The sequence below is a fragment of the Seriola aureovittata genome, chromosome 13 (assembly GCF_021018895.1).
Source record: "Seriola aureovittata isolate HTS-2021-v1 ecotype China chromosome 13, ASM2101889v1, whole genome shotgun sequence".
NCBI lineage: Eukaryota > Metazoa > Chordata > Actinopteri > Carangiformes > Carangidae > Seriola > Seriola aureovittata.
This window is the reverse complement of record NC_079376.1, coordinates 22,299,454-22,319,911: the sequence shown is the minus strand read 5'-3', so window position 1 is coordinate 22,319,911 and position 20,458 is coordinate 22,299,454. Positions and strand designations below refer to the sequence as shown.

Here is a 20,458-nt window from a genome sequence, read left to right as displayed (position 1 = left end):
CCATTATTTAGTGGGTAAAGTAGGCTAGAGTAGGTGCAAGACAGCTCTGTAAAGCTAAATAAAATGTTTGCTTTTCCCAAGTAAAAGCCAAGTGAACGGCTCCATTCAGTGGTGAGGAAAGGAAAGGGACAGCTCTTCAAAAAGACGCCAATCACAAGAAAAACTACAACTACCAGTGTCACCCTAATCTCACTTCTTCCGGTTTACGGTTACCACGGGAGACCGAGGGAAGCGACAACCTCTGAGTACTGGAGTCTGCCAACACAAACAACGAAAAGTCGAATTTCAACTGTTCTTTTTCCAATACTTTCGCTAACATTATTCACTATAATAGTAGTCAACCCTCGACTTTGTCAGGTTACTCTTAACGTTAACAGTCCTTAGCAGTAGGTAACTGCATCGCGTTAACTGCTAGCTAACTGCTAGCTAACTAGTAAAGCTAACGGTAAAGGCTAACGTCACATTCTGCACATTCAGGCTGCATGATGTAAAGTAGGCTGAAAATGTTAGCTGGTTAGCTCACTATAGCTGTCTAATGCTAGCTGACGTTTGGTCAGTGTCTTTTTATGGTCACTAGTCTAACTCCGCTTCAAGCAACTCAGTGATAGAGTGATAGTGGTCTGTAACGTTATCACCACCACCATGTTTATATACCTCAGCAAGAAGGTGAGAGTCTCCTGGGCTCAGCCATCTACCCAGCCATCTATCAATTCGTTAGTTAAGACGTATAGTATTGGTTAACGTGTGGTTGCATTTTCCCATGATTTATAGATTGCCATCCCCAACAATATCCATCTAAAATGTGTCTCCTGGAACAAAGACCAAGGCTTCATTGCCTGTGGAGGGGACGACGGTCTCCTGAGAGTACTCAAGCTTGAAACTCAGACAGGTAAGGTCAGGGTATGGAGCAAACAACCTGCACGGCTCCTGTAGACAATGTCGTGATTTTCAGGCTATCTCTTGCTACACCTGACCTAATAAATACAATCTACATAACTTTTAAAAACATGCAGGGTAACTTTTCACAAACACATACACAAGTCCCTCTAATTTCCTATAATAAGTTTTGATGACATTGTAATAACACTTGTATACTTACATTACATAAATGCAGTCTATCCCAGGGTTATAATGACAGCATGCAAAATTTGTTATGAAATGGACCATTATTGGTTACCCACATACTGGTGTTGGCTGGCCCTGGTTTTAGTTGTTTTGCATCAGTTACACTGTGTGTCCTTGTTCACGTTTCAATATTCTACATATATTTATTTATGTTTGCTCTTAGCTTTAGTGTAGAATAAAAGTGATCAGTTAGATTACCCTGCGTAAACTTACATTTTTTGTTTGTGATGTATAATGTCCTGTTCATCCAGCTCTGTGTTAAAGTTTATTTGTCCAAGCTGTTATCTAATACCCATGTGATTGAGATTTGAGGGATATTGACAATGGCTCTTACAGTGTGTAAATAATCTTTTGTAAGCCTTTTGGCTCTGTTATTGTACCTAAGGTTTCAGACACTGTAAGTAGAAATGGTACCACCTTGCCCACTCCGTCTGTTGGACAGACCTATTGTTATTATGTTAAAAAATGTTAAAAACCACCAACCAAAAAGAAATAATAAGAACTCTGTGATGATATTCATCACCATACTACTGTTCATGTTTCTGACTTATAAAAAGTTTTTTAACAGTTTGCTTGAAATTGCTGAAAATTACTTGTTGTTAATTATCTGCTGTTCTACTTTGACTGTGGTTTCTCAACAGATGATGCCAAACTTAAAGGTCTTGCTGCACCCAGTAATCTGTCAATGAACCAGACCCTAGAGGGACACAGTGGTAAGTTGTATTCAGATGCTGCCAAACCTGTCATTATTATAGTATGTGATAAACAGCCAGTGTCTACAAAAGGAAATATGCCACACCTTATGTAATGCCATAGACAAATTGTCTGACACTTCACAATTGTTACACTTGCAGGTGCAGTGCAAGTAGTCACGTGGAATGAACAGTATGAAAAGCTGACAACCAGTGACCAGAATGGACTCATCATTGTCTGGATGCTCTACAAAGGTGATTACTGCTGCAAACAAAAAATCTAAGTTGTAATAAATTTGGCTTTTATAGTTCATAGTCTTTTTCCCTTCCTAAGGTGCGTGGTATGAGGAGATGATCAACAACAGGAACAAGTCTGTGGTGCGGAGCATGAGCTGGAATGCGGATGGTCAGAAGATCTGCATTGTGTATGAAGATGGAGCTGTCATTGTTGGCTCTGTAGATGGTAAAAATCTTTACAGTGTGATTGCTAGAAATCTGATAAATGGTGATCAGTCACAATAGTTTTTCAAACCAATTTAGATTAAAATCACTAATGATCCCTTGACAAGGAATGCTTTGTTTACATACTTTGCAAATGAGTAGCTCATATTGGCCTTGTTTTTGTAGGTAACCGGATTTGGGGAAAGGAGCTAAAGGGAAATCAGCTTGCTCATGTGGCTTGGTCTCCAGACAGCAAGATCCTCCTCTTTGGCATGGCCAATGGCGAAGTGCAAATCTATGACAACCAAGGAAACTTCATAGTGAGTGCATAAGTTTAAGTAAAATAGAAATGTCAGTTCATCTCGGTATGTACCCATTTAGCATTACATGGCCTTCTGACTCACAGGATGCTAATTTTACAAATAAAAATGCAGGTGCAATGCAGAGTCAATGTGCAGAGGGAATGACAATGCACACTTTGCAGGCTTTCAGTGCTCATGTAAACAGAGCAGGTTTAGAAAGAATCTGTTATCATACATTATCAGAGGTTATACTGTGGGGCAAAAAACATTGGCTTCTTTAAAGCTTTCAGTGCAGGGACATTCTCTTGTTCATGATCCAGACATAATTGTGTATGCTGTAAAAGCCCCTTAATGTAGGACTTGAAAATTTGAAATTTGACTTCAAAATAGACACTGTGGCAACTTTCAGCAAGAACGTCCATTACTTGCTAAAAGCTACACTTTGCATCATGTACTCACATGAAATTAATAGAAAATATTAATCACTTGATTGACTTAGTAAGATAACTATCCTGAAAACAGATTAGTGACTTAATAAGCATGAAAGCAGCTTTGTTTCAAGAAGATCCTATCATCTGCTTGATTGTACTGACTACATATTAGCATATGTTGACTTTTGATCTGTGTTTTGTTTCAGATGAAAATGACCATAAGCTGCCTCACTAATGCGACTGGAGCTGTCAGTATAGCAGGTATCCACTGGTATGCAGGAACTGGGGGTTACGTTGAGCCAGACTGTCCATGTCTTGCTATCTGTTTCGACAATGGAAGATGTCAGGTCATGCGCTATGAGAATGATGAAAGTAAGGAAAAAAACCTTCAAAGACTGCAGTATGCGCTCCAGGTTACACTTCAATGAAATGTTTACCAGTACTGATGAGCTATGCCGCTGCCTTGTTCTGCAGACCCGGTGTGTATTGACACTCTGATGAATGTGGTCAGTATCCAGTGGAATCACTGTGGCAGTGTTCTGGCGGTGGCTGGTTCTCTCAGAACCTCAAATCTGGATAAAGAATACAATGTTGTGCAGTTCTACACGCCATTTGGAGAGGTGAGGGTCAAGATTCTGTTCCCTTACTTAGACAGAGTTTTACACATGAACATAGGCGTGTGCAGCACTGTACCATGTAATGTTCCTGTCATTATTGTATATGGGACCAAACAGAAGAACTGACATAAAATGGACTGAGCTGATAAAGAATACTGTATATTTTGTGTTTTATGTATCTGTTTAATTTTGTTTTTTTTTTAATTTATGAATGACATACCTTGCAACAACAGATTATCTGTTGCACCATTCCTACATTGTCTAGTAGGTGGGGAAATAGAAATACCATGAGACAATAAAATGTTTTAATTTAATGCTATTTGGTGTTTAAACAGCATCTGAGGACTCTCAAAGTTCCTGGGAAGCAGATGACAGGAGTCGCCTGGGAGGGAGGAGGGCTACGTATTGGCCTGGCTGTGGACTCCTACATCTACTTTGCAAACATAAGACCAGATTACAAGGTAAATGCCAACACCTTTGGTTTTGCTTTAATTAAAGTTCTTTGAAAGAAGCAATTCTTCAAGATCTTCTTACACAGAAAACCTCCAATTAATCTGTGTATAGATGCTGGCCAGTTGCAAACTGAGGCTATAGGGCAGAGTTAAATAAAAACAGATTAAGTAAAACTTGTTTTCATATTGAGACCAAAATCCAAATAAACAGTAAATCAGTACATTGTTTGGATTATATTGGCAGTGTTTTCATGTTTCAGTTGTGTTTGTAGGTTATTTTGGTATTTTTATGATGTTTATGAAGCTTCACTCTTTAAAGACACCTGACTTGCAGAATCTGCCCAAAAAATGTTGGCTCATATGTTCCAAAGTGTACATATCAAATATTCTTTACACACATTGAAACTGACCTGTGATCTATTTTAAATGAAGATGGTGAAGTTAGTCATAGTAATAAGATGTGGTCAGCTGGCTTATAAAATAGTATGAAGATTATTCTCTACCCTATATACTGTCATATCTAAGTAGTTTTAAAAAATTCCCATGAATCTACAGCAAAAATTGCTACTTGAGGGCAGTGGCTTCATCAGTACACCACCCGATAAATACCTTCCAACAAAGGGCTTTGAAGGAGTGTGTATTTTATTTCATGGTTTATTTATATGGTGGAAAAGAACAGAGAGACATAGACCAGAGAAGATACCAAAGAAAAACCTGTCTAAATCTACCAAACTATCTCTTGTCACACACTCCCCAGGGTTTAGAAACCTCGCACATAAGGCGAATCTCACCAACTCTTTAATGTTTCTTTACAGTGGGGCTACTGTTGCAGCACAGTGGTGTATGCATACACAAAGCCAGAGCGGCAGGAGTACTGTGTGGTATTCTGGGACACCAAAAACAATGAGAAGTTTGTCAAATATGTCAAGAGCCTGATGTCCATCACAACCTCCGGGGACTTCTGCATCCTGGCCAGCAAGGCAGATGACACCCAGCCTCAGGTACAAACACAGGTTTACAAGGTAACAAGTAAGAGGGAAGCAAAAAAAAACTATAAAAGAAAAGATCTATACTAATACTCAATATAATACTCTAGACTAAAACTTACTCTACTGAGTAGACTTAGAGAAATGCAATAGGGAAGATCTACAGTAGATACAGAGTGAGCTAAGGATCACAAATGTTTCTCTACTGTTTTGCCCCCCGTTTTTCTAATTCAATGCCACACAGGAGGATGCTGAGGTAGAGTCTGGGAGCCATGCAAGGGTAATGTACAAATTAAAACCACACTCCCAAAATGAGGACTAATTGCTTTGTTATAAAATCTTAGATTGACCCATAGAGTAATGTTGCTTTGCTGTGTGTTTTTCAGTATGTCCTGATTCTGTGCAACTCCATTGGGACTCCACTGGACTCAAAATACATTGACATTGGTGAGTGTTTACAATAAACAGAGATTACATTCACAAGTCAACACATCTTTAAAAACATGCTATCCATTCAACTAGCGGTGTGCCCTGCTAGCTTGCATGCATTGAGCTCACAGAAGTGAACTGGGTAACAAACTTCTTGTGGCAAAACTGTGGGTTGATATAAGTCGTATTTTACCGTATATTTGGTGCATTTTTCAGGACAATGTGAGAGATCACACCCTATGTATAGTTAGATGTGAAAAGATGGTTGGCATTCTGCCACCTGCTGCCCACAGATACAGCTTTCATGGTCCCACAGCATCCTATAGCAAACAGACAGAGCACAGGGCGTCTTTATATCTCACAAATATTCAGACATGGTCAAATGTTTGCTGAGGAGCTCATGCCAAGATACTTCAAAGTCTGCAGATTTGAAAGACTCAGTGGTCTGAATGGGTTTGAGATATCCCACCTTGGTAAATAACCAGAGGATGACTTCAAGTGTGCACCTTTTGGTGCAAAAGGTTCTCCTCCTTGGGCCACATGCTTTTCTCAATAGACTAGTCTATCTGTTTGAGAACACACTGTATTATCCTCTCAGCACTTGCCTGTTGGAATTTATCCACACAGAAACAGAATTTAACAGAAATAGATTTGCTCCCAAACTACAAACGTTATACAAACTCTACATTGATCTTCATCTTTATAATTAAGTGTGTTACTTGTTCACTTGGTCAGATCCACTGTTTGTCACCATGACCAAGACACATGTGATTGCTGCATCCAAAGAGGCTTTCTACCTATGGCAGTACAGAGTGGCAAAGAAGTTAACTGCCCTGGAGATCAACCAAGTGACCAGAACTAAGAAGGAGGGAAGAGAGAGGTGGGTTTTTTTTTTCAGAAAATAGCATAACATTTACTTTACAATGGCTATTGGACAGTGTCATGAGGACATTAGGTTTGTAGTTAAAAAAGCCATGTACAGGTGGATGGGGACAAAATAGAAGGACCAAATCAGAACTTAACAGTACATATCAAGCAGATGATGGAAAGTTACAGGGAGGCAAGATAACCACAAGGCTAGATTCTGTGAGTCAGTGGATGAAACCTTTGGATTACTGGCTCACTGTTACAGTGTAGAGTGTTGGTACTGACAGCACCATGAAAAGGATTCATTCATCTGAATAAAATACCACTGAGGTTCCAGACAGGCTGGGCATGACCTAATGTTCTGCCAAGACTATCCTAGTATCAAAATCACAAGTCACCGCAGTGGAAAGGGCAACTGTTTGTCTGTCTGTCTGGCTGCCTCTCAGGCTCTTCCTCATTTGTTTTTACTTCCTGTCATTGTAGGGTCTATCACATTGACAGCAATCCATCTGGAGCCAATGAAAGTGGTCCAGATTTTGCAAAAGCCTTCACAGTAAGTAACAAAAACATTTCTGAGTGATTTTAGTGCAAATTAAAGCGATTTCTTTTTTAAATATTCAATCTATATTCAATTTAAACTAGTAAATTAAAAAATATATAAAGTAACTATAATAAACTGACATTCTTTATTAGCTCACAAAGGAATCCATTTAAAGGGACAAAAAGTATTTTTTCTCACTAAGAAAATAATTTGTCATGGTTCATGTTTGTTTCAGGCAACTCGAGATCCCATCTGCTGTATCACAGCAACAGATAAGACCCTGATTGTGGTACATATATTTCAGTTTTTACTATACAATTTTAAGCAGTGCATTAAAATTCAAAGTAAAATTAAACTAAAACACTGAATGTTTGGGTGTATGTGTGCTTTTAGGGCCGTGAGTCTGGCACCATCCATAGATACAGCCTCCCAAACGTTGTTCTCATCCAGAAATACACTTTGAATAACAGAGCCTACTACCTGTCCATGAACTGCAACTCCAGGTAAGCATCTATTTATTTTTTTGGTGTTAATAAATGAGACAGTGTACAGATATCCATTGTCAGCGCTGAACGGTTTGTTAAATTTGATATTGTATGTAGGGCAGCGTCGTCATATATAATCATTTTGTTGTTCTAGTCGTCTGGCGATAATTGACATCGCAGGCGTGTTGACTTTGTTGGACCTGGAAGTTCGTGCTTCCACGGACGACAGCACTGGGAACCAGGCGTCTGCAGGAGATCCATCCAAGTTTGAGCGCAAAGATGTTTGGGACATGAAATGGGCAAATGACAACCCTGATCTTTTTGCCATGATGGAGAAGACCAGGATGTATGTCTTCAGGAACCTAGACCCAGAGGTGAGTGCTTGGTCTTTGTGTGATGGTCAAATAACACCTCCATTAAAGCTGTAACCTCAAATGCATCGTTGCACTGTTACTAAATAAACATTCAGCAACTGTTATAATTATCTGTCATATCTTAAAAAACAGGAGCCCATCCAAACATCTGGATACATTTGCAACTTTGAGGACCTGGAAATCAAATCTGTCTTGCTTGATGAAATCATGAAGGTAAACCCTCTGAACAAGTGGTACATGGTATGAAGAGAGACTCTTCATATAACTAGAACTTTGTTGCAACTGAAAAGGTGAAGTTTGTATGTGTTTATGGGATAAAAAAAAAACTCAGTTATGTGATGATTGTCTTACAGGATCCCGAGAGGCCGAACAAAGACAACCTCATGAACTTTGAGATCCGCTCCCTGAGAGACAGTCGTGCACTGATTGAAAAAGTCGGAATTGAAGATGCCTCACAGTTTATTGAAGACAATCCTCACCCAAGACTCTGGTAAATGCAAAATGGTGACCTTTACTTTTGATTTGACATCGAACAGAGTTATAAGTGTAAATGTGATTTTCAATTTTGTTGACAGGTGTTCCTATTATTTTGTCCATCCAATTCAAATCAATAAGCTTAGGCTAAATAACAGACACACGTCTTTGTATAATGTAATACAATTCAGCAGTACCACAATTTCAGCCTCCAAAATGATCATACAGTTGAGTCACAACCTCTTTAACACAATTTCAATAAAAACTCAACAATGTAACTTAGGTGTTACTAATAAACCTTCACCATTGGTTATTCGTATACTCTATTAATACCTCTATCCAGTTTATATCTAGATGAACCGTAGAGTGGGTATAATGACTTATGCATAAACATCATGCCATGCAATCCTACTGGTAATAATAACTAACCACCCCCTTCCTCTGTTATCAACCTGTCAGGCGTCTGCTGGCTGAGGCAGCTCTGCAGAAGCTGGATCTGAAGACAGCTGAGCAGGCCTTCGTCCGCTGCAAAGACTACCAGGGCATTGAGTTCGTCAAGCGCCTGGGCAACCTGCAGAGCGAACCCATGAAACAGGCGGAGGTGGCAGCTTACTTCAGCAGGTTTGAGGAAGCTGAGCGGATGTATCTGGATATGGATCGCAGGTATATTTAGCCAAAACTGTCTGGGCACATTTGATGGTGATGTCGAAACTTACCCTTATACGTCTGGATTCAGGTCTTGTTCATTTGTTGCTCAAATCACATTATAATTAAAGTCAACTTTACCTTAAGGGTTGCCACCACTTGTTCAGGCATGATGGTAACAGTGTACAATGGACATGTCTTTCTCTGTAGGGACCTTGCCATCAGCCTCAGGATCAAGCTGGGAGATTGGTTCAGGGTGCTTCAGCTACTCAAAACTGGCTCTGGGGACTGTGATGATACTCTGTTGGAACAGGCGTACAATGCAATCGGAGACTACTTTGCTGACAGACAGAAGTGGTACTGAGATTTTGTTTTATTGTGTCAGTTATTCATTATTTGTTTATACAGCTGTTATATATGCTTCACAGTAAGCCACAGTCATTGACAAATAACAGTCATAAACACCAAAAAATGCCCTTTTCTACCTACAACTATATTATAGTATGCTATAGAGTGTGATACCATTTATCATTTGTTTACATGGTGCTTATAAATCCCAAATAGGGGAGTTAAAGTGAAGTGATAGTGTTTTATTTTTTTAATGCAGGGGATATGCATTATTAGAGTTCCAAAGAGCAACAGTAAATATACACAATGTACAACTATACACACTCAAATGTTCAGTCTCAACACCATTTAATATTTTATAATATATAATCATTTGTTCTATTCAGTTATTTTATATATTCCCAGTACCTATCAAATGTCTCTATATATCAGGTATCATGTTATAATTGTTGACAAAAAGATTCCATCATCATGACCAAATGAAAAACTGTCATATTTGTCTATTTTCTTTGTTTCCAGGGTTAATGCAGTGCAGTACTACCTTCAGGGCCGTAACCAGGAGAGGCTGGCAGAATGCTACTACATGTTAGAGGACTATGACGGCCTGGAGAGACTGACCACTGTTCTGCCAGAGAATCATAAACTTTTACCAGTGAGCGAAATGTTTAATGTTGACCAAACATAATAACACTTTGATGTTCTCTTCAAGCTGTATGTGGAAGTTATAGATCATAGTGACTCTAAAGCTGTACCCTTAAATAAAACTCACTCTACACTATTTCATCCATGGCCATTCTCCATCTCTATGTTGTAGGAGATTGGACAGATGTTTGCCACTGTGGGCATGTGTGAACAAGCTGTGAATGCCTACCTTAAGTGCAACCAGCCCAAAGCTGCTGTTGACACATGTGTCCATCTGAACCAGGTGAGAGAAAGACCAAAAACTTCTGGCGCCACAGTTTTCTAGTGACACTCTGAGCACATTCCCCCCAGTGATCTGTGGACCTGAGCAGTCACTGTGGCAACTGCTGTCCTCCCACTCCTGTCCTCATCCTGAGTGATATTTAGCTCAGGAGTGTGAATGCTGCTCTCAGACTTTTCCACTATAAATTTTCACATTTGGCTCAAGAAAAAAAAAGACTCAGGGTGGACATTACACAAGAGAGGAACTTTTAGCATTATGTGTTATGTGACAAGAGTACAGCCTCTATACAAACTCCGACTGTTTGTCTTTGTAAAAACTGTTTAGCCACAGCTGGCTTTACTTTGAAAGACATTAAATTCGTGCTGTAATTGACCCTCTATTCATCCAAAAGGAGAAGTCATTAGCAGTTCCAACTTCCTCTCTTGCAGCCAGTTTCTCCTGCTGCGGTAATGCTATGTTACTGACAATGAAATGAACGGGCTGTCACTTCAGTTGTTTCCACCTAACTTTGCTTTTGCCACAGATGGAAAAAATGGAAAAATACAGTGACTTCAAGTGTTATCTAAGTGTTGTGCTCCTAATGTAAGTTTGATATGCAACTTCAGGTTTTACACAGTTAATTACAGGGTTTTACTGACATTTCATTTCAAGTAAATTTATAACAGGCACTTTGTTCAATACTATGTTCAAAAATCCTCAGGCAAAAGTAATGGTGCTGAGATTGTTTTTGAATGAATGTTGTAATTTTCCTTTAGTGGAACAAAGCAGTGGAACTTGCCAGGACCCACAACATGAAGGAGATTAAATCTCTTCTTTCCAAATATGCCTCACATCTTCTTGAGAAGAATAAAACTCTGGAGGCGGTTGAACTGTATCGAAAAGCCCACCATTTTCTGGATGCAGCCAAACTCATGTTTAAGGTAGGCTTGTGTTTTATGCTGATCACTTTTGAGTTGCTTAATGAAATGAATGAATGAGTGTGGCTTCTACATTCAAATGTAGAGGTCACTTGCAAAATAACAAAACCAACATTTGAGCAGAGCAGGGTCATTATTTATCACATATTTTCAGCTTCCATCAACACTTTTAAAGCTGTATGTTTAACAGGGTTAATAATCTGAATAAAGGTGAATCACACCTGGGAATGTGTCTCTTCATGGAGTAACTAAGTTTCTCAAAAATATATTTGGCACTTTGATAACTGAGAGAATATTTCTTTACCAAATGGGCCCTGTACAGTGGAATGTGTGGCTACTGTTTGCAGATAGCAGATGAGGAAGCAAAGAGAAAGACCCGACCACTGCGGGTGAAGAAGCTCTATGTGCTGGCAGCACGTCTTGTTGAAAACTACCATGAGCAGGTGAAAACAGCACAGCAGAGCAAAGCCAAAGGGAAGAAGTCTGAGGTACCCAATATATACAATATACTTTATTTAGCTTTTGAATATTGTTTAAGACCCATGAAACTGTATAGTCAAGACTATATTTTAAGTTACAGAAATGCATCATATACTCCAATAATTGTATTGTACTGATGCTGAAATACATACATAATTTTCCTTCATTTGTTATAACAAGGCAACATTTGCACTCGCCGGGCTGCTCGAGGAAGATGCAACCTCTTCAGACAATCGTATTGTGGACAACGCCTGGCGAGGAGCGGAGGCTTATCACTTCTTCCTGCTCGCTCAGAGGCAGCTATATGAAGGCTATATGGAGAACGCCATGCGCACAGGTATCCTCTAGGGCTGAAACCAGAAGTCAGTTAATTGATTAGTTAAATGAAGAGGTAACCATCATGGAATAATCTTTTAAGTCATTGCTTCAAGAAAAAAAACATTCACTGTTTCAATGAATACTATAACTTGACTGGACTGTTGGTCAAACATTTGATGTCAATTGGGCTCTGAGAAACTGTGATGAGCATTTTCCAACATTTTTATAGACTAAATGATAAATAATAATAATAATAAACAATCATTGACAAATTAATCAGTAATAAGAAATAATCTTTAGTTTCAGCCCAAGTATTTTCCTGACCTACTCAAAGATACGATTTATGTACATGAGCTGTTATTTACTCATACTAAGTCAATTCTATGTTCCAAACCATATATCATATTTTATAATTGTTTTTTACGGTACATTTGTCTTTTTCATTTATTATGGAACCAGGTCGTGAATATTATTGTCCACACACTGAGGTAGACACTTACACGTGTAGCATCTGTAAAAAAAAAAAAATCATTATACCACATTAAGTTAGGTACATTTTAGGATCAATTTTAAAATTCCTTCATAACTAATGGGGTTTAAAAAAAGACTACAGACTAGACTACATTGTATACTGTGAGCAGATGCATACATAATGAGTGCAAAAAGTGGCCTATGCAGAACTGGGTTTGTCTTGCATTTGAGGCCAGTAGACGTGTTTACATCTGACAACTCTCAAACAAAGGCAAACATGGAGGAGAATTATCACAGCAAGCAGTCATATGCTATCAGACAAGTTGTTGTGATTTTATTTTTACTTTGGCAGTTTGACAAGACTTTACAAAGTCAAGTTAGGTCGAGTCTCACTCTTCACTTTTTATCTCCATCTTTAAAGCCTTACACCTGCGTGAGTATGAGGACATCATCCCAGCAGTGGAGATCTACTCTCTACTTGCCATTTGCTCCACAGCCAACCGGGCGTTCGGAACATGCTCACAGGCCTTTATCAAACTGGAATCCCTGGATAGTCTGTTGCCTGAACAACGGCAGCTTTATGAGGATCTGGCCCTGGAGATCTTCACCAAGTACACCCCAAAGGACACCCACATGGTGGAGCGGGAAAGATCAGCAGAGGGGTGAGGGCACCAATGAGTTCATGTCAAACCTTTGCCCCAAACACAGATGGGAGGACCAGTTCCCCGAACTGTTTGGCAGTAAAATCACTTTATGTGTTATTCTAATGCCTTTGAAGAAGAGAAAGTTTGCTATTTTTTCCTAGTGGATTCATTTGAATCAAGGCTGATGGTCCACCATGAGATTAGCGTTGCTCTAGTGATGAACGTCCTCCTCTCAAATGAAAGCTAAAGTTAATTTATGTTCCACATTCACTGACCAAACCAAACTATAGCTTCACTAAACCATTAGGAAGCTATTGTGAAATTATTTATTAGAACACGACCCAATAATCTGAGTGACCAGAGCAGCACAGTGCTTCATGAATTCACAATGAACAACATCCAACTTCCTATATTTCAGTTTTCAAAACAGAAATGTTTTTACTACTGACTTCAAACAGATGGTTTTACACAATCACACAATAGTTTGGTTCATTTTTGAGGATGAAGTCTGTCACAGAGCCGGTACATGTGGGGGATATAAGTAACACTGGGCCATGAATTACTGTCACTCTCCAAAATTCACAGATAATTCAAAAATAGTGAAATTGCTAAGAAAAAAAAAAAAGATAAATAAATAATAAAAACATATAAACAAATAAATAAATAAACTATAATAAATAAAATAATTATATTAGATAAAAAAAGGTTGTTAGTCCTACTGCTCCATACTAACACTAATACTATATGTTATATCAAATTTTAGCAGGTTCCATGAAGCTGACACTATGTTGAGTAAACAAGGCAAATACTTATAATTATGTAGTATAATAAACAGCACAGAGCACCAGAGCCAGGGACATATTTGGTGTAAATTGCAGTCGAACTGGTCACTCTTGGAAGCTCCTTGTTTTCCTTTTAACCCTTTTACTCTTTTACTGCTGCCATACCATATGTCAAAGTAAAATCCCTGAAATTACTAACATTAATTCTATTTTTCTCCTTTTAGGGGTGAAGGAAAGTTACCCACATGCATCGTGACCGGGCTGCTGATCCAGGAGTACCAGTTCTGGATGTGCAGTGTGTGTAAACACTGTGCACTAGAGCAGGAGATCAGCAAGTATAACTGCTGCCCGCTGTGCCACAGTCCTGTAGCCTGAAGCCTAATACCTTAACTTTCATAAAAACTTTTTTAAAGACAGAAAACCGCATTTCAAAGCTTTGTAATGTTGTTTTGGTTACATTTGTTTCTTTGTAAAATTTTAGTGGTAAATTCTTGAGTAGGCAGTTATGAAAGTGCAAACATAACAAGCACCTAAACTGATGTTGTCAGCAGTCAAAACAGAAAAATATCTGTTCTGTGAGCTTCAGCTTGTCTCTCTTTATTAACTATTAAATATTTTTCTTTTACCATAAATATTGTAAAACACTTGAATTAATATAATTGTTTGTTGGCTATTTTTGTATTCATGTCACATACAACAATTTATGTATAAAATTTATTTTCATTGGAAATATTTTGCAATCCATTTTCACCGACAAGTCCTCCCACTTCATCCAGCACTTAACAAGTGTCTGTGCAGACCATTTGTAAGGAGCTCTCAAGTATCTTCAACCACATGAACAACCTCTTTCAGTGATGTATGACCCCTGCCCCTCAGAGGTCAGTTTGTCATTGTCATTAAACACATGGATCGATGGGAAACACTCTTTGATTGTGGGTTTAATTCTTGGTACATGAAAGAGTTAGATGGAAATAAACCAGTGTGCACATTTCTGAACTCGAGACTAAAACATTTGCCTGAACACGGTTGTAAAAAAAACTTGACCGTAGACATTAATCACATGATAAATAATTTACACAACACTAATGGTTGCAGAATATAACTTTAATGAAGTAGGTGTAAAACCATATCCTAATGGCGCCACTGCTAAAGTCTGGACTGAACTGAATCTTGCTGGTCTGAACCCACACATGCTGATCTGTCTCTGATAGTCTCCTTCTGCCATCTGCTGTCAGTAAATGGCATCAGTTAGACCACACAGCATAAAACAGCTACTGTATCAAGGCTGTTTTACACACATATATATAGTATTCTGTTTTGCATATTTTAAGGTCATTTTCCATAATTTGCTATATATTGTGCGAGGTAATGATACTGCTAATGTTCATTACACTAAAGACTCTGGTTGTGCCAGTGCAGCTTGATTTGTCAGAACTTAATCAATATTGACATTGATGAATGTTCACTTTACTATATCTTTGCTGGGCTTTGGTGATCTTTAATTGAGAATTTAATGAGTAGTTGCAGTGTCTCATCATATTTTAAGTAATCCTGCATCACACTGGGGTTCTTCAGATCCTTTGACTCATTCACTTAAAAAGGACTGCCCTCTCCTGTTTGCGGTTAGGTTTTTGTAACGTTTTTTTTAACATGCAATCCCCAATAGGCAAGAATGTTTTAATTATTATTAAGTGATTTAACTTTCAGCTCTGACTGAAAGCACAACCCACAAGTTTTTATGATACTTCAAGGAACGCCATCTCAGTGTGTGACACTGGCGTCACACTACATCTCCTAGCTGTGTTGCACACCTTTACTCCTATCTATAACACTATCCACGATGCAGATATGCTACACAATAGGCCTGCTGCTATATTTAATCTATTTTTATTTCCTTTGCAACTTATTGTTTATTTAGTTATTTTTATACTTTATATCCCCTCTGCTGTATTGTGGTAGTTTTTGCAATTTATTTTTCCAAAGTTTAATCTCATTGATATAAAACGTCAGAACAACCACGGGGAATATCCACAGCACACAAAGATGCAAACCAATTAACAACAAGAATAATGTGAACACTTTAGCCTAAAGGAACATCAAATATTTACAGTGATAAGTTTGGCTGGTAACGCCATGACACATCAGAGTGTAAATGTATTCTACATCGCAGACTGTTAGTGGGGTGTGTGTGTGTGTGTGTGTGTGTGTGTGTGTGTGTGTGTGTGTGTGTGTGATGGAGCAGCCGTGTGATCAGCTGTCCTGTCAGAAAGCTGCGTCCCGCCCTGCGCTGGACTCAGAGACACCACCTCACCGGGCCGCGCGTTGAGCGGAGCAGAGCAGCGACAGGACATCAGCGGGACGACACATGGCCAGGTGAGCTGCTGTTACCTTTCCCTCACGCTTTTGCGTCTATGACGAGATGTTTGAACAGGGAATATAAGTATTCTCCTGCTGAGCGTTTGTTTTAGAGAGTTTGCCGTAGCCACTTTGAAAAAGCGCAAAAGTCTGCTTTGTTTTTTCACTGTTAACTGTCTGTAGTCATCGATTCCTCCCGTTGAGTCTGCAACAACTTTTGCGGCTGTAGCAACGTCTCAAAATCTGACCTTGGCTCGACATCCGCTGCAATTTGAAACACTATATTACAGCGTAACACAATACAAGTGAGACGGTGCTGCTCGGTTAAGAGCTGCACGCAGGACAGATAGCAGGTATTGATGACTGCTGTCCAATAATCAACTCACTGTTTGCTGTTTGCATGTAAGGAATATTGGATAGTAATCATAGCTTTATTCGAAATACACAGATGGTGCATCCACTGAATTTTAAATTAGTTGTAGTTTTATGATCTGAACCACTTACTGAGCCTGTTGTCCACGTGTTAAGTTTAATTTCTGATGCATTTTTATATCTAGCTAATATCTAACAAATCTTAAAAGTTTAATAGTGTTCATTAATTGCAAGTAAATGAAATGTCTGCATGCATTCAACATGCATGCAGACAAACTGTAGAGTGCTGTCATGATGTGTAAGGTGTAATTTGCCACACAAATAAAAAACTAACTGTATTTTTAACATCTGATGGAACATTTTATCTCCAGATTGTAAATTTTAAAAAAACGCACAGCAATTGATTCTGTCATTTAATCATCCCATTACAGGGCGTCACAGAAACACAGATGCTACTTGATACTGGTTGGCCCTGATGCAAGGCTCTCAAATGACAAACAAGAAAGTGTGAGGTGTGCTAATTTCCCTGGGTTTCTGTGCAGGCAACAACGCCTCTGAGATTTTCACCGGGGGTCAGTGAACAGCTTCCAAGCAGCTGCTGCACCATGGTGTACGGTCAGATCTTCCATCAGCACAGCTCTGACGACTGCTTCATCAATGTCAACGTTGGAGGTTTCAAACAGAGGATGGAGCACACCGTGCTGAGAAAATTCCCACAGACACGCCTCGGACGTCTCCTGTGCTGCAGCTCCACAGAGGCGATCCTGGAGCTCTGCGACGACTTTAGTCCCTCTGAGATGGAGTACTATTTCGATCGCAACCCTCGATTCTTCTGCTACGTCCTCAACTTTTACCTCACAGGTAAAATCCACCTGGTGGACGGACTGTGTGTAGTCTCATTTTGTCAAGAGATTGAGTATTGGGGCATAAAGGAGCGTCACCTGGACTTCTGCTGCAGCAACAAATTCTATGAGCTGAGGGAGCTCTCGGAGGACAAGTGCTGGGATCAGAGGAGCGACGACCTGCAGCCCCACAGCTCAGACTCCTCCAGTGAGGAGCTGTCGGCTGGGGAGGAGGACATAGAAATGTTTGAAGGCTCCTGGTGTGCAGATGTCCGCAGGAATATCTGGATTCTACTTGAGAATCCAGGTTACTCCACTTCAGCCAAAGCGATGGCCGTGGCCTCCCTAAGCATGGTTATCGTCTCCATTGTCGCCATGTGCGTTCACAGCATGCCGGACTTCCATCAGGTGGACGCCAATGAAAAAGAGATCGAGAACCCAGTGCTGTCGTTCTTTGAGAACCTCTGTGTGCTCTTCTTCTCTGCAGAGTTTATTCTTCGTTTGGCGGTTGCTCCATCAGCCAGGAAGTTCTTGTGCAGCCCTCTCAATATTATTGACTTAATGTCAGTTATACCCTTCTATGTGACTATAGCCTGTGACATAATGGATGAAGGTGAAAGCACAGAATTGGAGAACGTTGGCAAGGTGGTGCAGATCTTGAGGTTGATGCGAGTGTTTCGCATCCTAAAGCTGGCTCGCCATTCGGCTGGCCTCCGCTCTCTCGGCGCCACGCTGCGGCACAGCTCCCGCGAGGTTGGGCTGCTGGTGCTTTTCCTGTCTGTGGGCATCTCCATGTTCTCGGCTCTCATTTACTTTGTAGAGAAGGAATCTCAAGAGTCAGAGCTGCAGACTATCCCCATTGGCTGGTGGTGGGCCACCATTAGCATGACCACAGTGGGCTACGGGGACACCTTCCCCGTTACGCTTCCTGGGAAACTGATAGGAACCCTGTGCATCATCTGTGGACTGCTGATTGTAGCTCTGCCCATTACTAACATTTTCAACAAGTTCTCCAAGTTCTACCAGAAGCAAAAACACATAGATCTCAGACAAAGCAATCACTGAAGTGCTGCACGGAGCAAATTAGTAACTCTTCATCACCCACAACTCAGGAGAAGAGTAGCAGACACATACGTGTCAGGTAGCTGTTCAAATCAGGATTATGTTTGGTTCATCATTTCCTATGCGAAAGGAGAACAAAAAAAAGACTCTATGAAAGTGACATAAATAAATGGGGATCAAGCAAATCGTATTCTCTTCTAAAAACCGTCTCAAAACATTTCTAAAACCAAGTAAACATCTCCATCTTGTTTTGTCTAACCCATTGGTTTTCAGTATTTTTCACGTCAAGGACCCGACACAAATTAGACCAAGGTCCCAGATACCAGATAAGAATTTTGCTTTTAGATGTTTTATTACAGAAAGTGTTTAAACCCAGGACCCAAACAGTCACACAATCTACCATTGTGTTACTTATGGATGGAAGTATAGTGAAAATCAGTTATCCCCCTTTTTGTTGGGAACCCCATCAAGGACCCCTGGGGTCCCCGGACCCCACTTTTCGAATCCCAAAGAAGTTCTTTACATTTTACCTGAGGACTATTTACCAGTGAGACTGATAACGGTGAATATGACACAATAGCATAGAGCAACAGTCACACAGTGACCTGTCTCAGTAAAGCCAGTTACCCAATAATATTAATTTGAAATAAGATCATAGCAGAGGAACTGCAGAGTGCACTGAATTCTCCTCTGGTGCTTCTGAATTCAGCTTTTCATGTGAATGTGTTTTTTCTTCTTCTAAAACTTCCACAGCATCGTAAAAATAGCACAAGAAGTCATTTACTGAGGTGTTTTTTGTCAGTTGATCAGTTTGTGAACTGATGAATCTTTTAGCTTCAACGTCCATTATGTAAGTTCGACAGAAAAACAGTCGGTCACATTCATTCCTGCATTTACAGCAAGTTTGAAAAACCTCTGAGCTGTGACGCAGCATTGTGAACGTCCTCTGCCCGAGCCGGTTCTCCTCTCCTGTCGACCGCGCTGTCGCAGTCCTCATCTGCTATTGATCCATGAGTCCTGTGTTGTCATGTCTCTGCTGTATTTTGTTTCACAAGGCTTTTAATTGAGCCGTCCGGCGAGAGGCCTCCTGCTGTTTGCTGGGTCATCGTCGTAATGAGTTCTTAATCAATCCGCCTGTGTCAACAACAATTAAAGTCAATAAGAAAAAGGTACTGAATTCACAATTCATCCCTTGATGAGGATCGCCAGTCTATAAAGAGAAGAATAAACCTGACAGTGAGGTTATTGTGTCTGTTTTCTTAATTAGCAGGATTTGTGGTTATGACAGGGCTGTGAACAGGTTATATTTCACATCTCTGTTTATTCTGTATATGGCGAAACATTCAGTCATGCTGAGGTTTGATGCTCTTTCTCTTGCCGCAGTCACTTTCATTAACAGTATATGTGTGTTTATCTGTGTTATCTCCTCCACAGACAGGATCAGTGAAAACAGACCAAATATCCCAGCTGCCGTCCGCAGGATGCCAATACTTTAGACCACAGCAACTTTTATCTTAACTCAGTTCATTTAAAATAAACCACTATAAACTGTCTCTGTGCTGAGATGGTGATCTTGAGTCGGATTGGTCTTACTGGCAGCTGGTTATCACAACATTCAGAGTATTTTGCAGTCATCAGCTGTCAGGGAATTGCTAAGTACAGTAGCTCGTGGCTTCAGCCCTTAAATAAATGTCTACATCAGCACCCGGGGGCGCAGTCACCTTTCCCTCTTTTATGCTCAAAGTCACACAGTACAGCACAGCACTCCGATTTAGTTCATTGCTTTTGTCTTTATAAGTGAAAGTCACCGTCAGCAATATCTGTGGTCATCTCAGTGCTGAAGGACAGCCAGGTGGAGATTGTATCTGCGCTGTTGGGTTTATTTTGATCATTAAAAGAACAAAAGTAAAAGCCCCAACTTGCCAGTGACCCCCCCCCTATTTATTCAGACCCCTTCCCCTTCACTTTTTGCACTTTTTGTCATGTTGTAGCCTTATGCTAAAAAAACAAAACAAAAAAAAAGCTCAGAGACAGGATTGTGTCGAGGCTCAGATCTGGGGAAGGCTACAAAAAAATTCTGC

At 39.9% G+C, this 20,458-nt stretch overlaps 2 protein-coding genes across 3 annotated transcripts; both read left to right on the top strand.

Moving 5' to 3' along the window:
• Nucleotides 1-221: 221 nt before the first annotated feature.
• wdr35 (WD repeat domain 35) lies at nucleotides 222-15,035 on the top strand. 2 transcript variants are annotated; one of them, XM_056394300.1, is made up of 28 exons: nucleotides 222-666; nucleotides 772-889; nucleotides 1,767-1,838; nucleotides 1,980-2,072; nucleotides 2,152-2,280; nucleotides 2,445-2,578; nucleotides 3,198-3,363; nucleotides 3,466-3,611; nucleotides 3,944-4,069; nucleotides 4,876-5,061; nucleotides 5,291-5,326; nucleotides 5,433-5,493; nucleotides 6,211-6,355; nucleotides 6,826-6,895; nucleotides 7,119-7,172; nucleotides 7,277-7,386; nucleotides 7,523-7,742; nucleotides 7,875-7,955; nucleotides 8,096-8,232; nucleotides 8,676-8,879; nucleotides 9,072-9,218; nucleotides 9,729-9,861; nucleotides 10,024-10,134; nucleotides 10,890-11,054; nucleotides 11,399-11,539; nucleotides 11,712-11,868; nucleotides 12,742-12,982; nucleotides 13,971-15,035. In XM_056394300.1, exons 1-28 carry the CDS (start codon nucleotides 643-645, stop codon nucleotides 14,119-14,121), a joined length of 3,558 nt encoding a protein of 1,185 aa, XP_056250275.1. In that variant the 5' UTR covers nucleotides 222-642; the 3' UTR covers nucleotides 14,122-15,035. The 2 variants fall into 2 exon arrangements, with proteins under 2 accessions (XP_056250275.1, XP_056250276.1); XM_056394301.1 differs by lacking the exon at nucleotides 5,291-5,326.
• Nucleotides 15,036-15,984: 949 nt separating this feature from the next.
• Nucleotides 15,985-19,745, top strand: LOC130180256 (potassium voltage-gated channel subfamily S member 3-like). The gene is made up of 2 exons (XM_056393701.1): nucleotides 15,985-16,119; nucleotides 17,016-19,745. The coding sequence occupies exon 2, from the start codon at nucleotides 17,079-17,081 to the stop codon at nucleotides 18,378-18,380; it is 1,302 nt and encodes a 433-aa protein (XP_056249676.1). The 5' UTR covers nucleotides 15,985-16,119; nucleotides 17,016-17,078; the 3' UTR covers nucleotides 18,381-19,745.
• The last annotated feature ends 713 nt before the right edge of the window (nucleotides 19,746-20,458 follow it).

Excerpts from the sequence above, each read along its gene's own strand:
- wdr35 (XM_056394300.1), top strand. The coding sequence starts at position 643 with ATGTTTATATACCTCAGCAAGAAG. Across the intron at positions 2,281-2,444 it reads CATTGTTGGCTCTGTAGATG|GTAACCGGATTTGGGGAAAG; the intron begins GTAAAAATCTTT and ends TTGTTTTTGTAG. Across the intron at positions 8,880-9,071 it reads TATCTGGATATGGATCGCAG|GGACCTTGCCATCAGCCTCA; the intron begins GTATATTTAGCC and ends CTTTCTCTGTAG.
- LOC130180256 (XM_056393701.1), top strand. The coding sequence starts at position 17,079 with ATGGTGTACGGTCAGATCTTCCATCAGCACAGCTCTGACGACTGCTTC.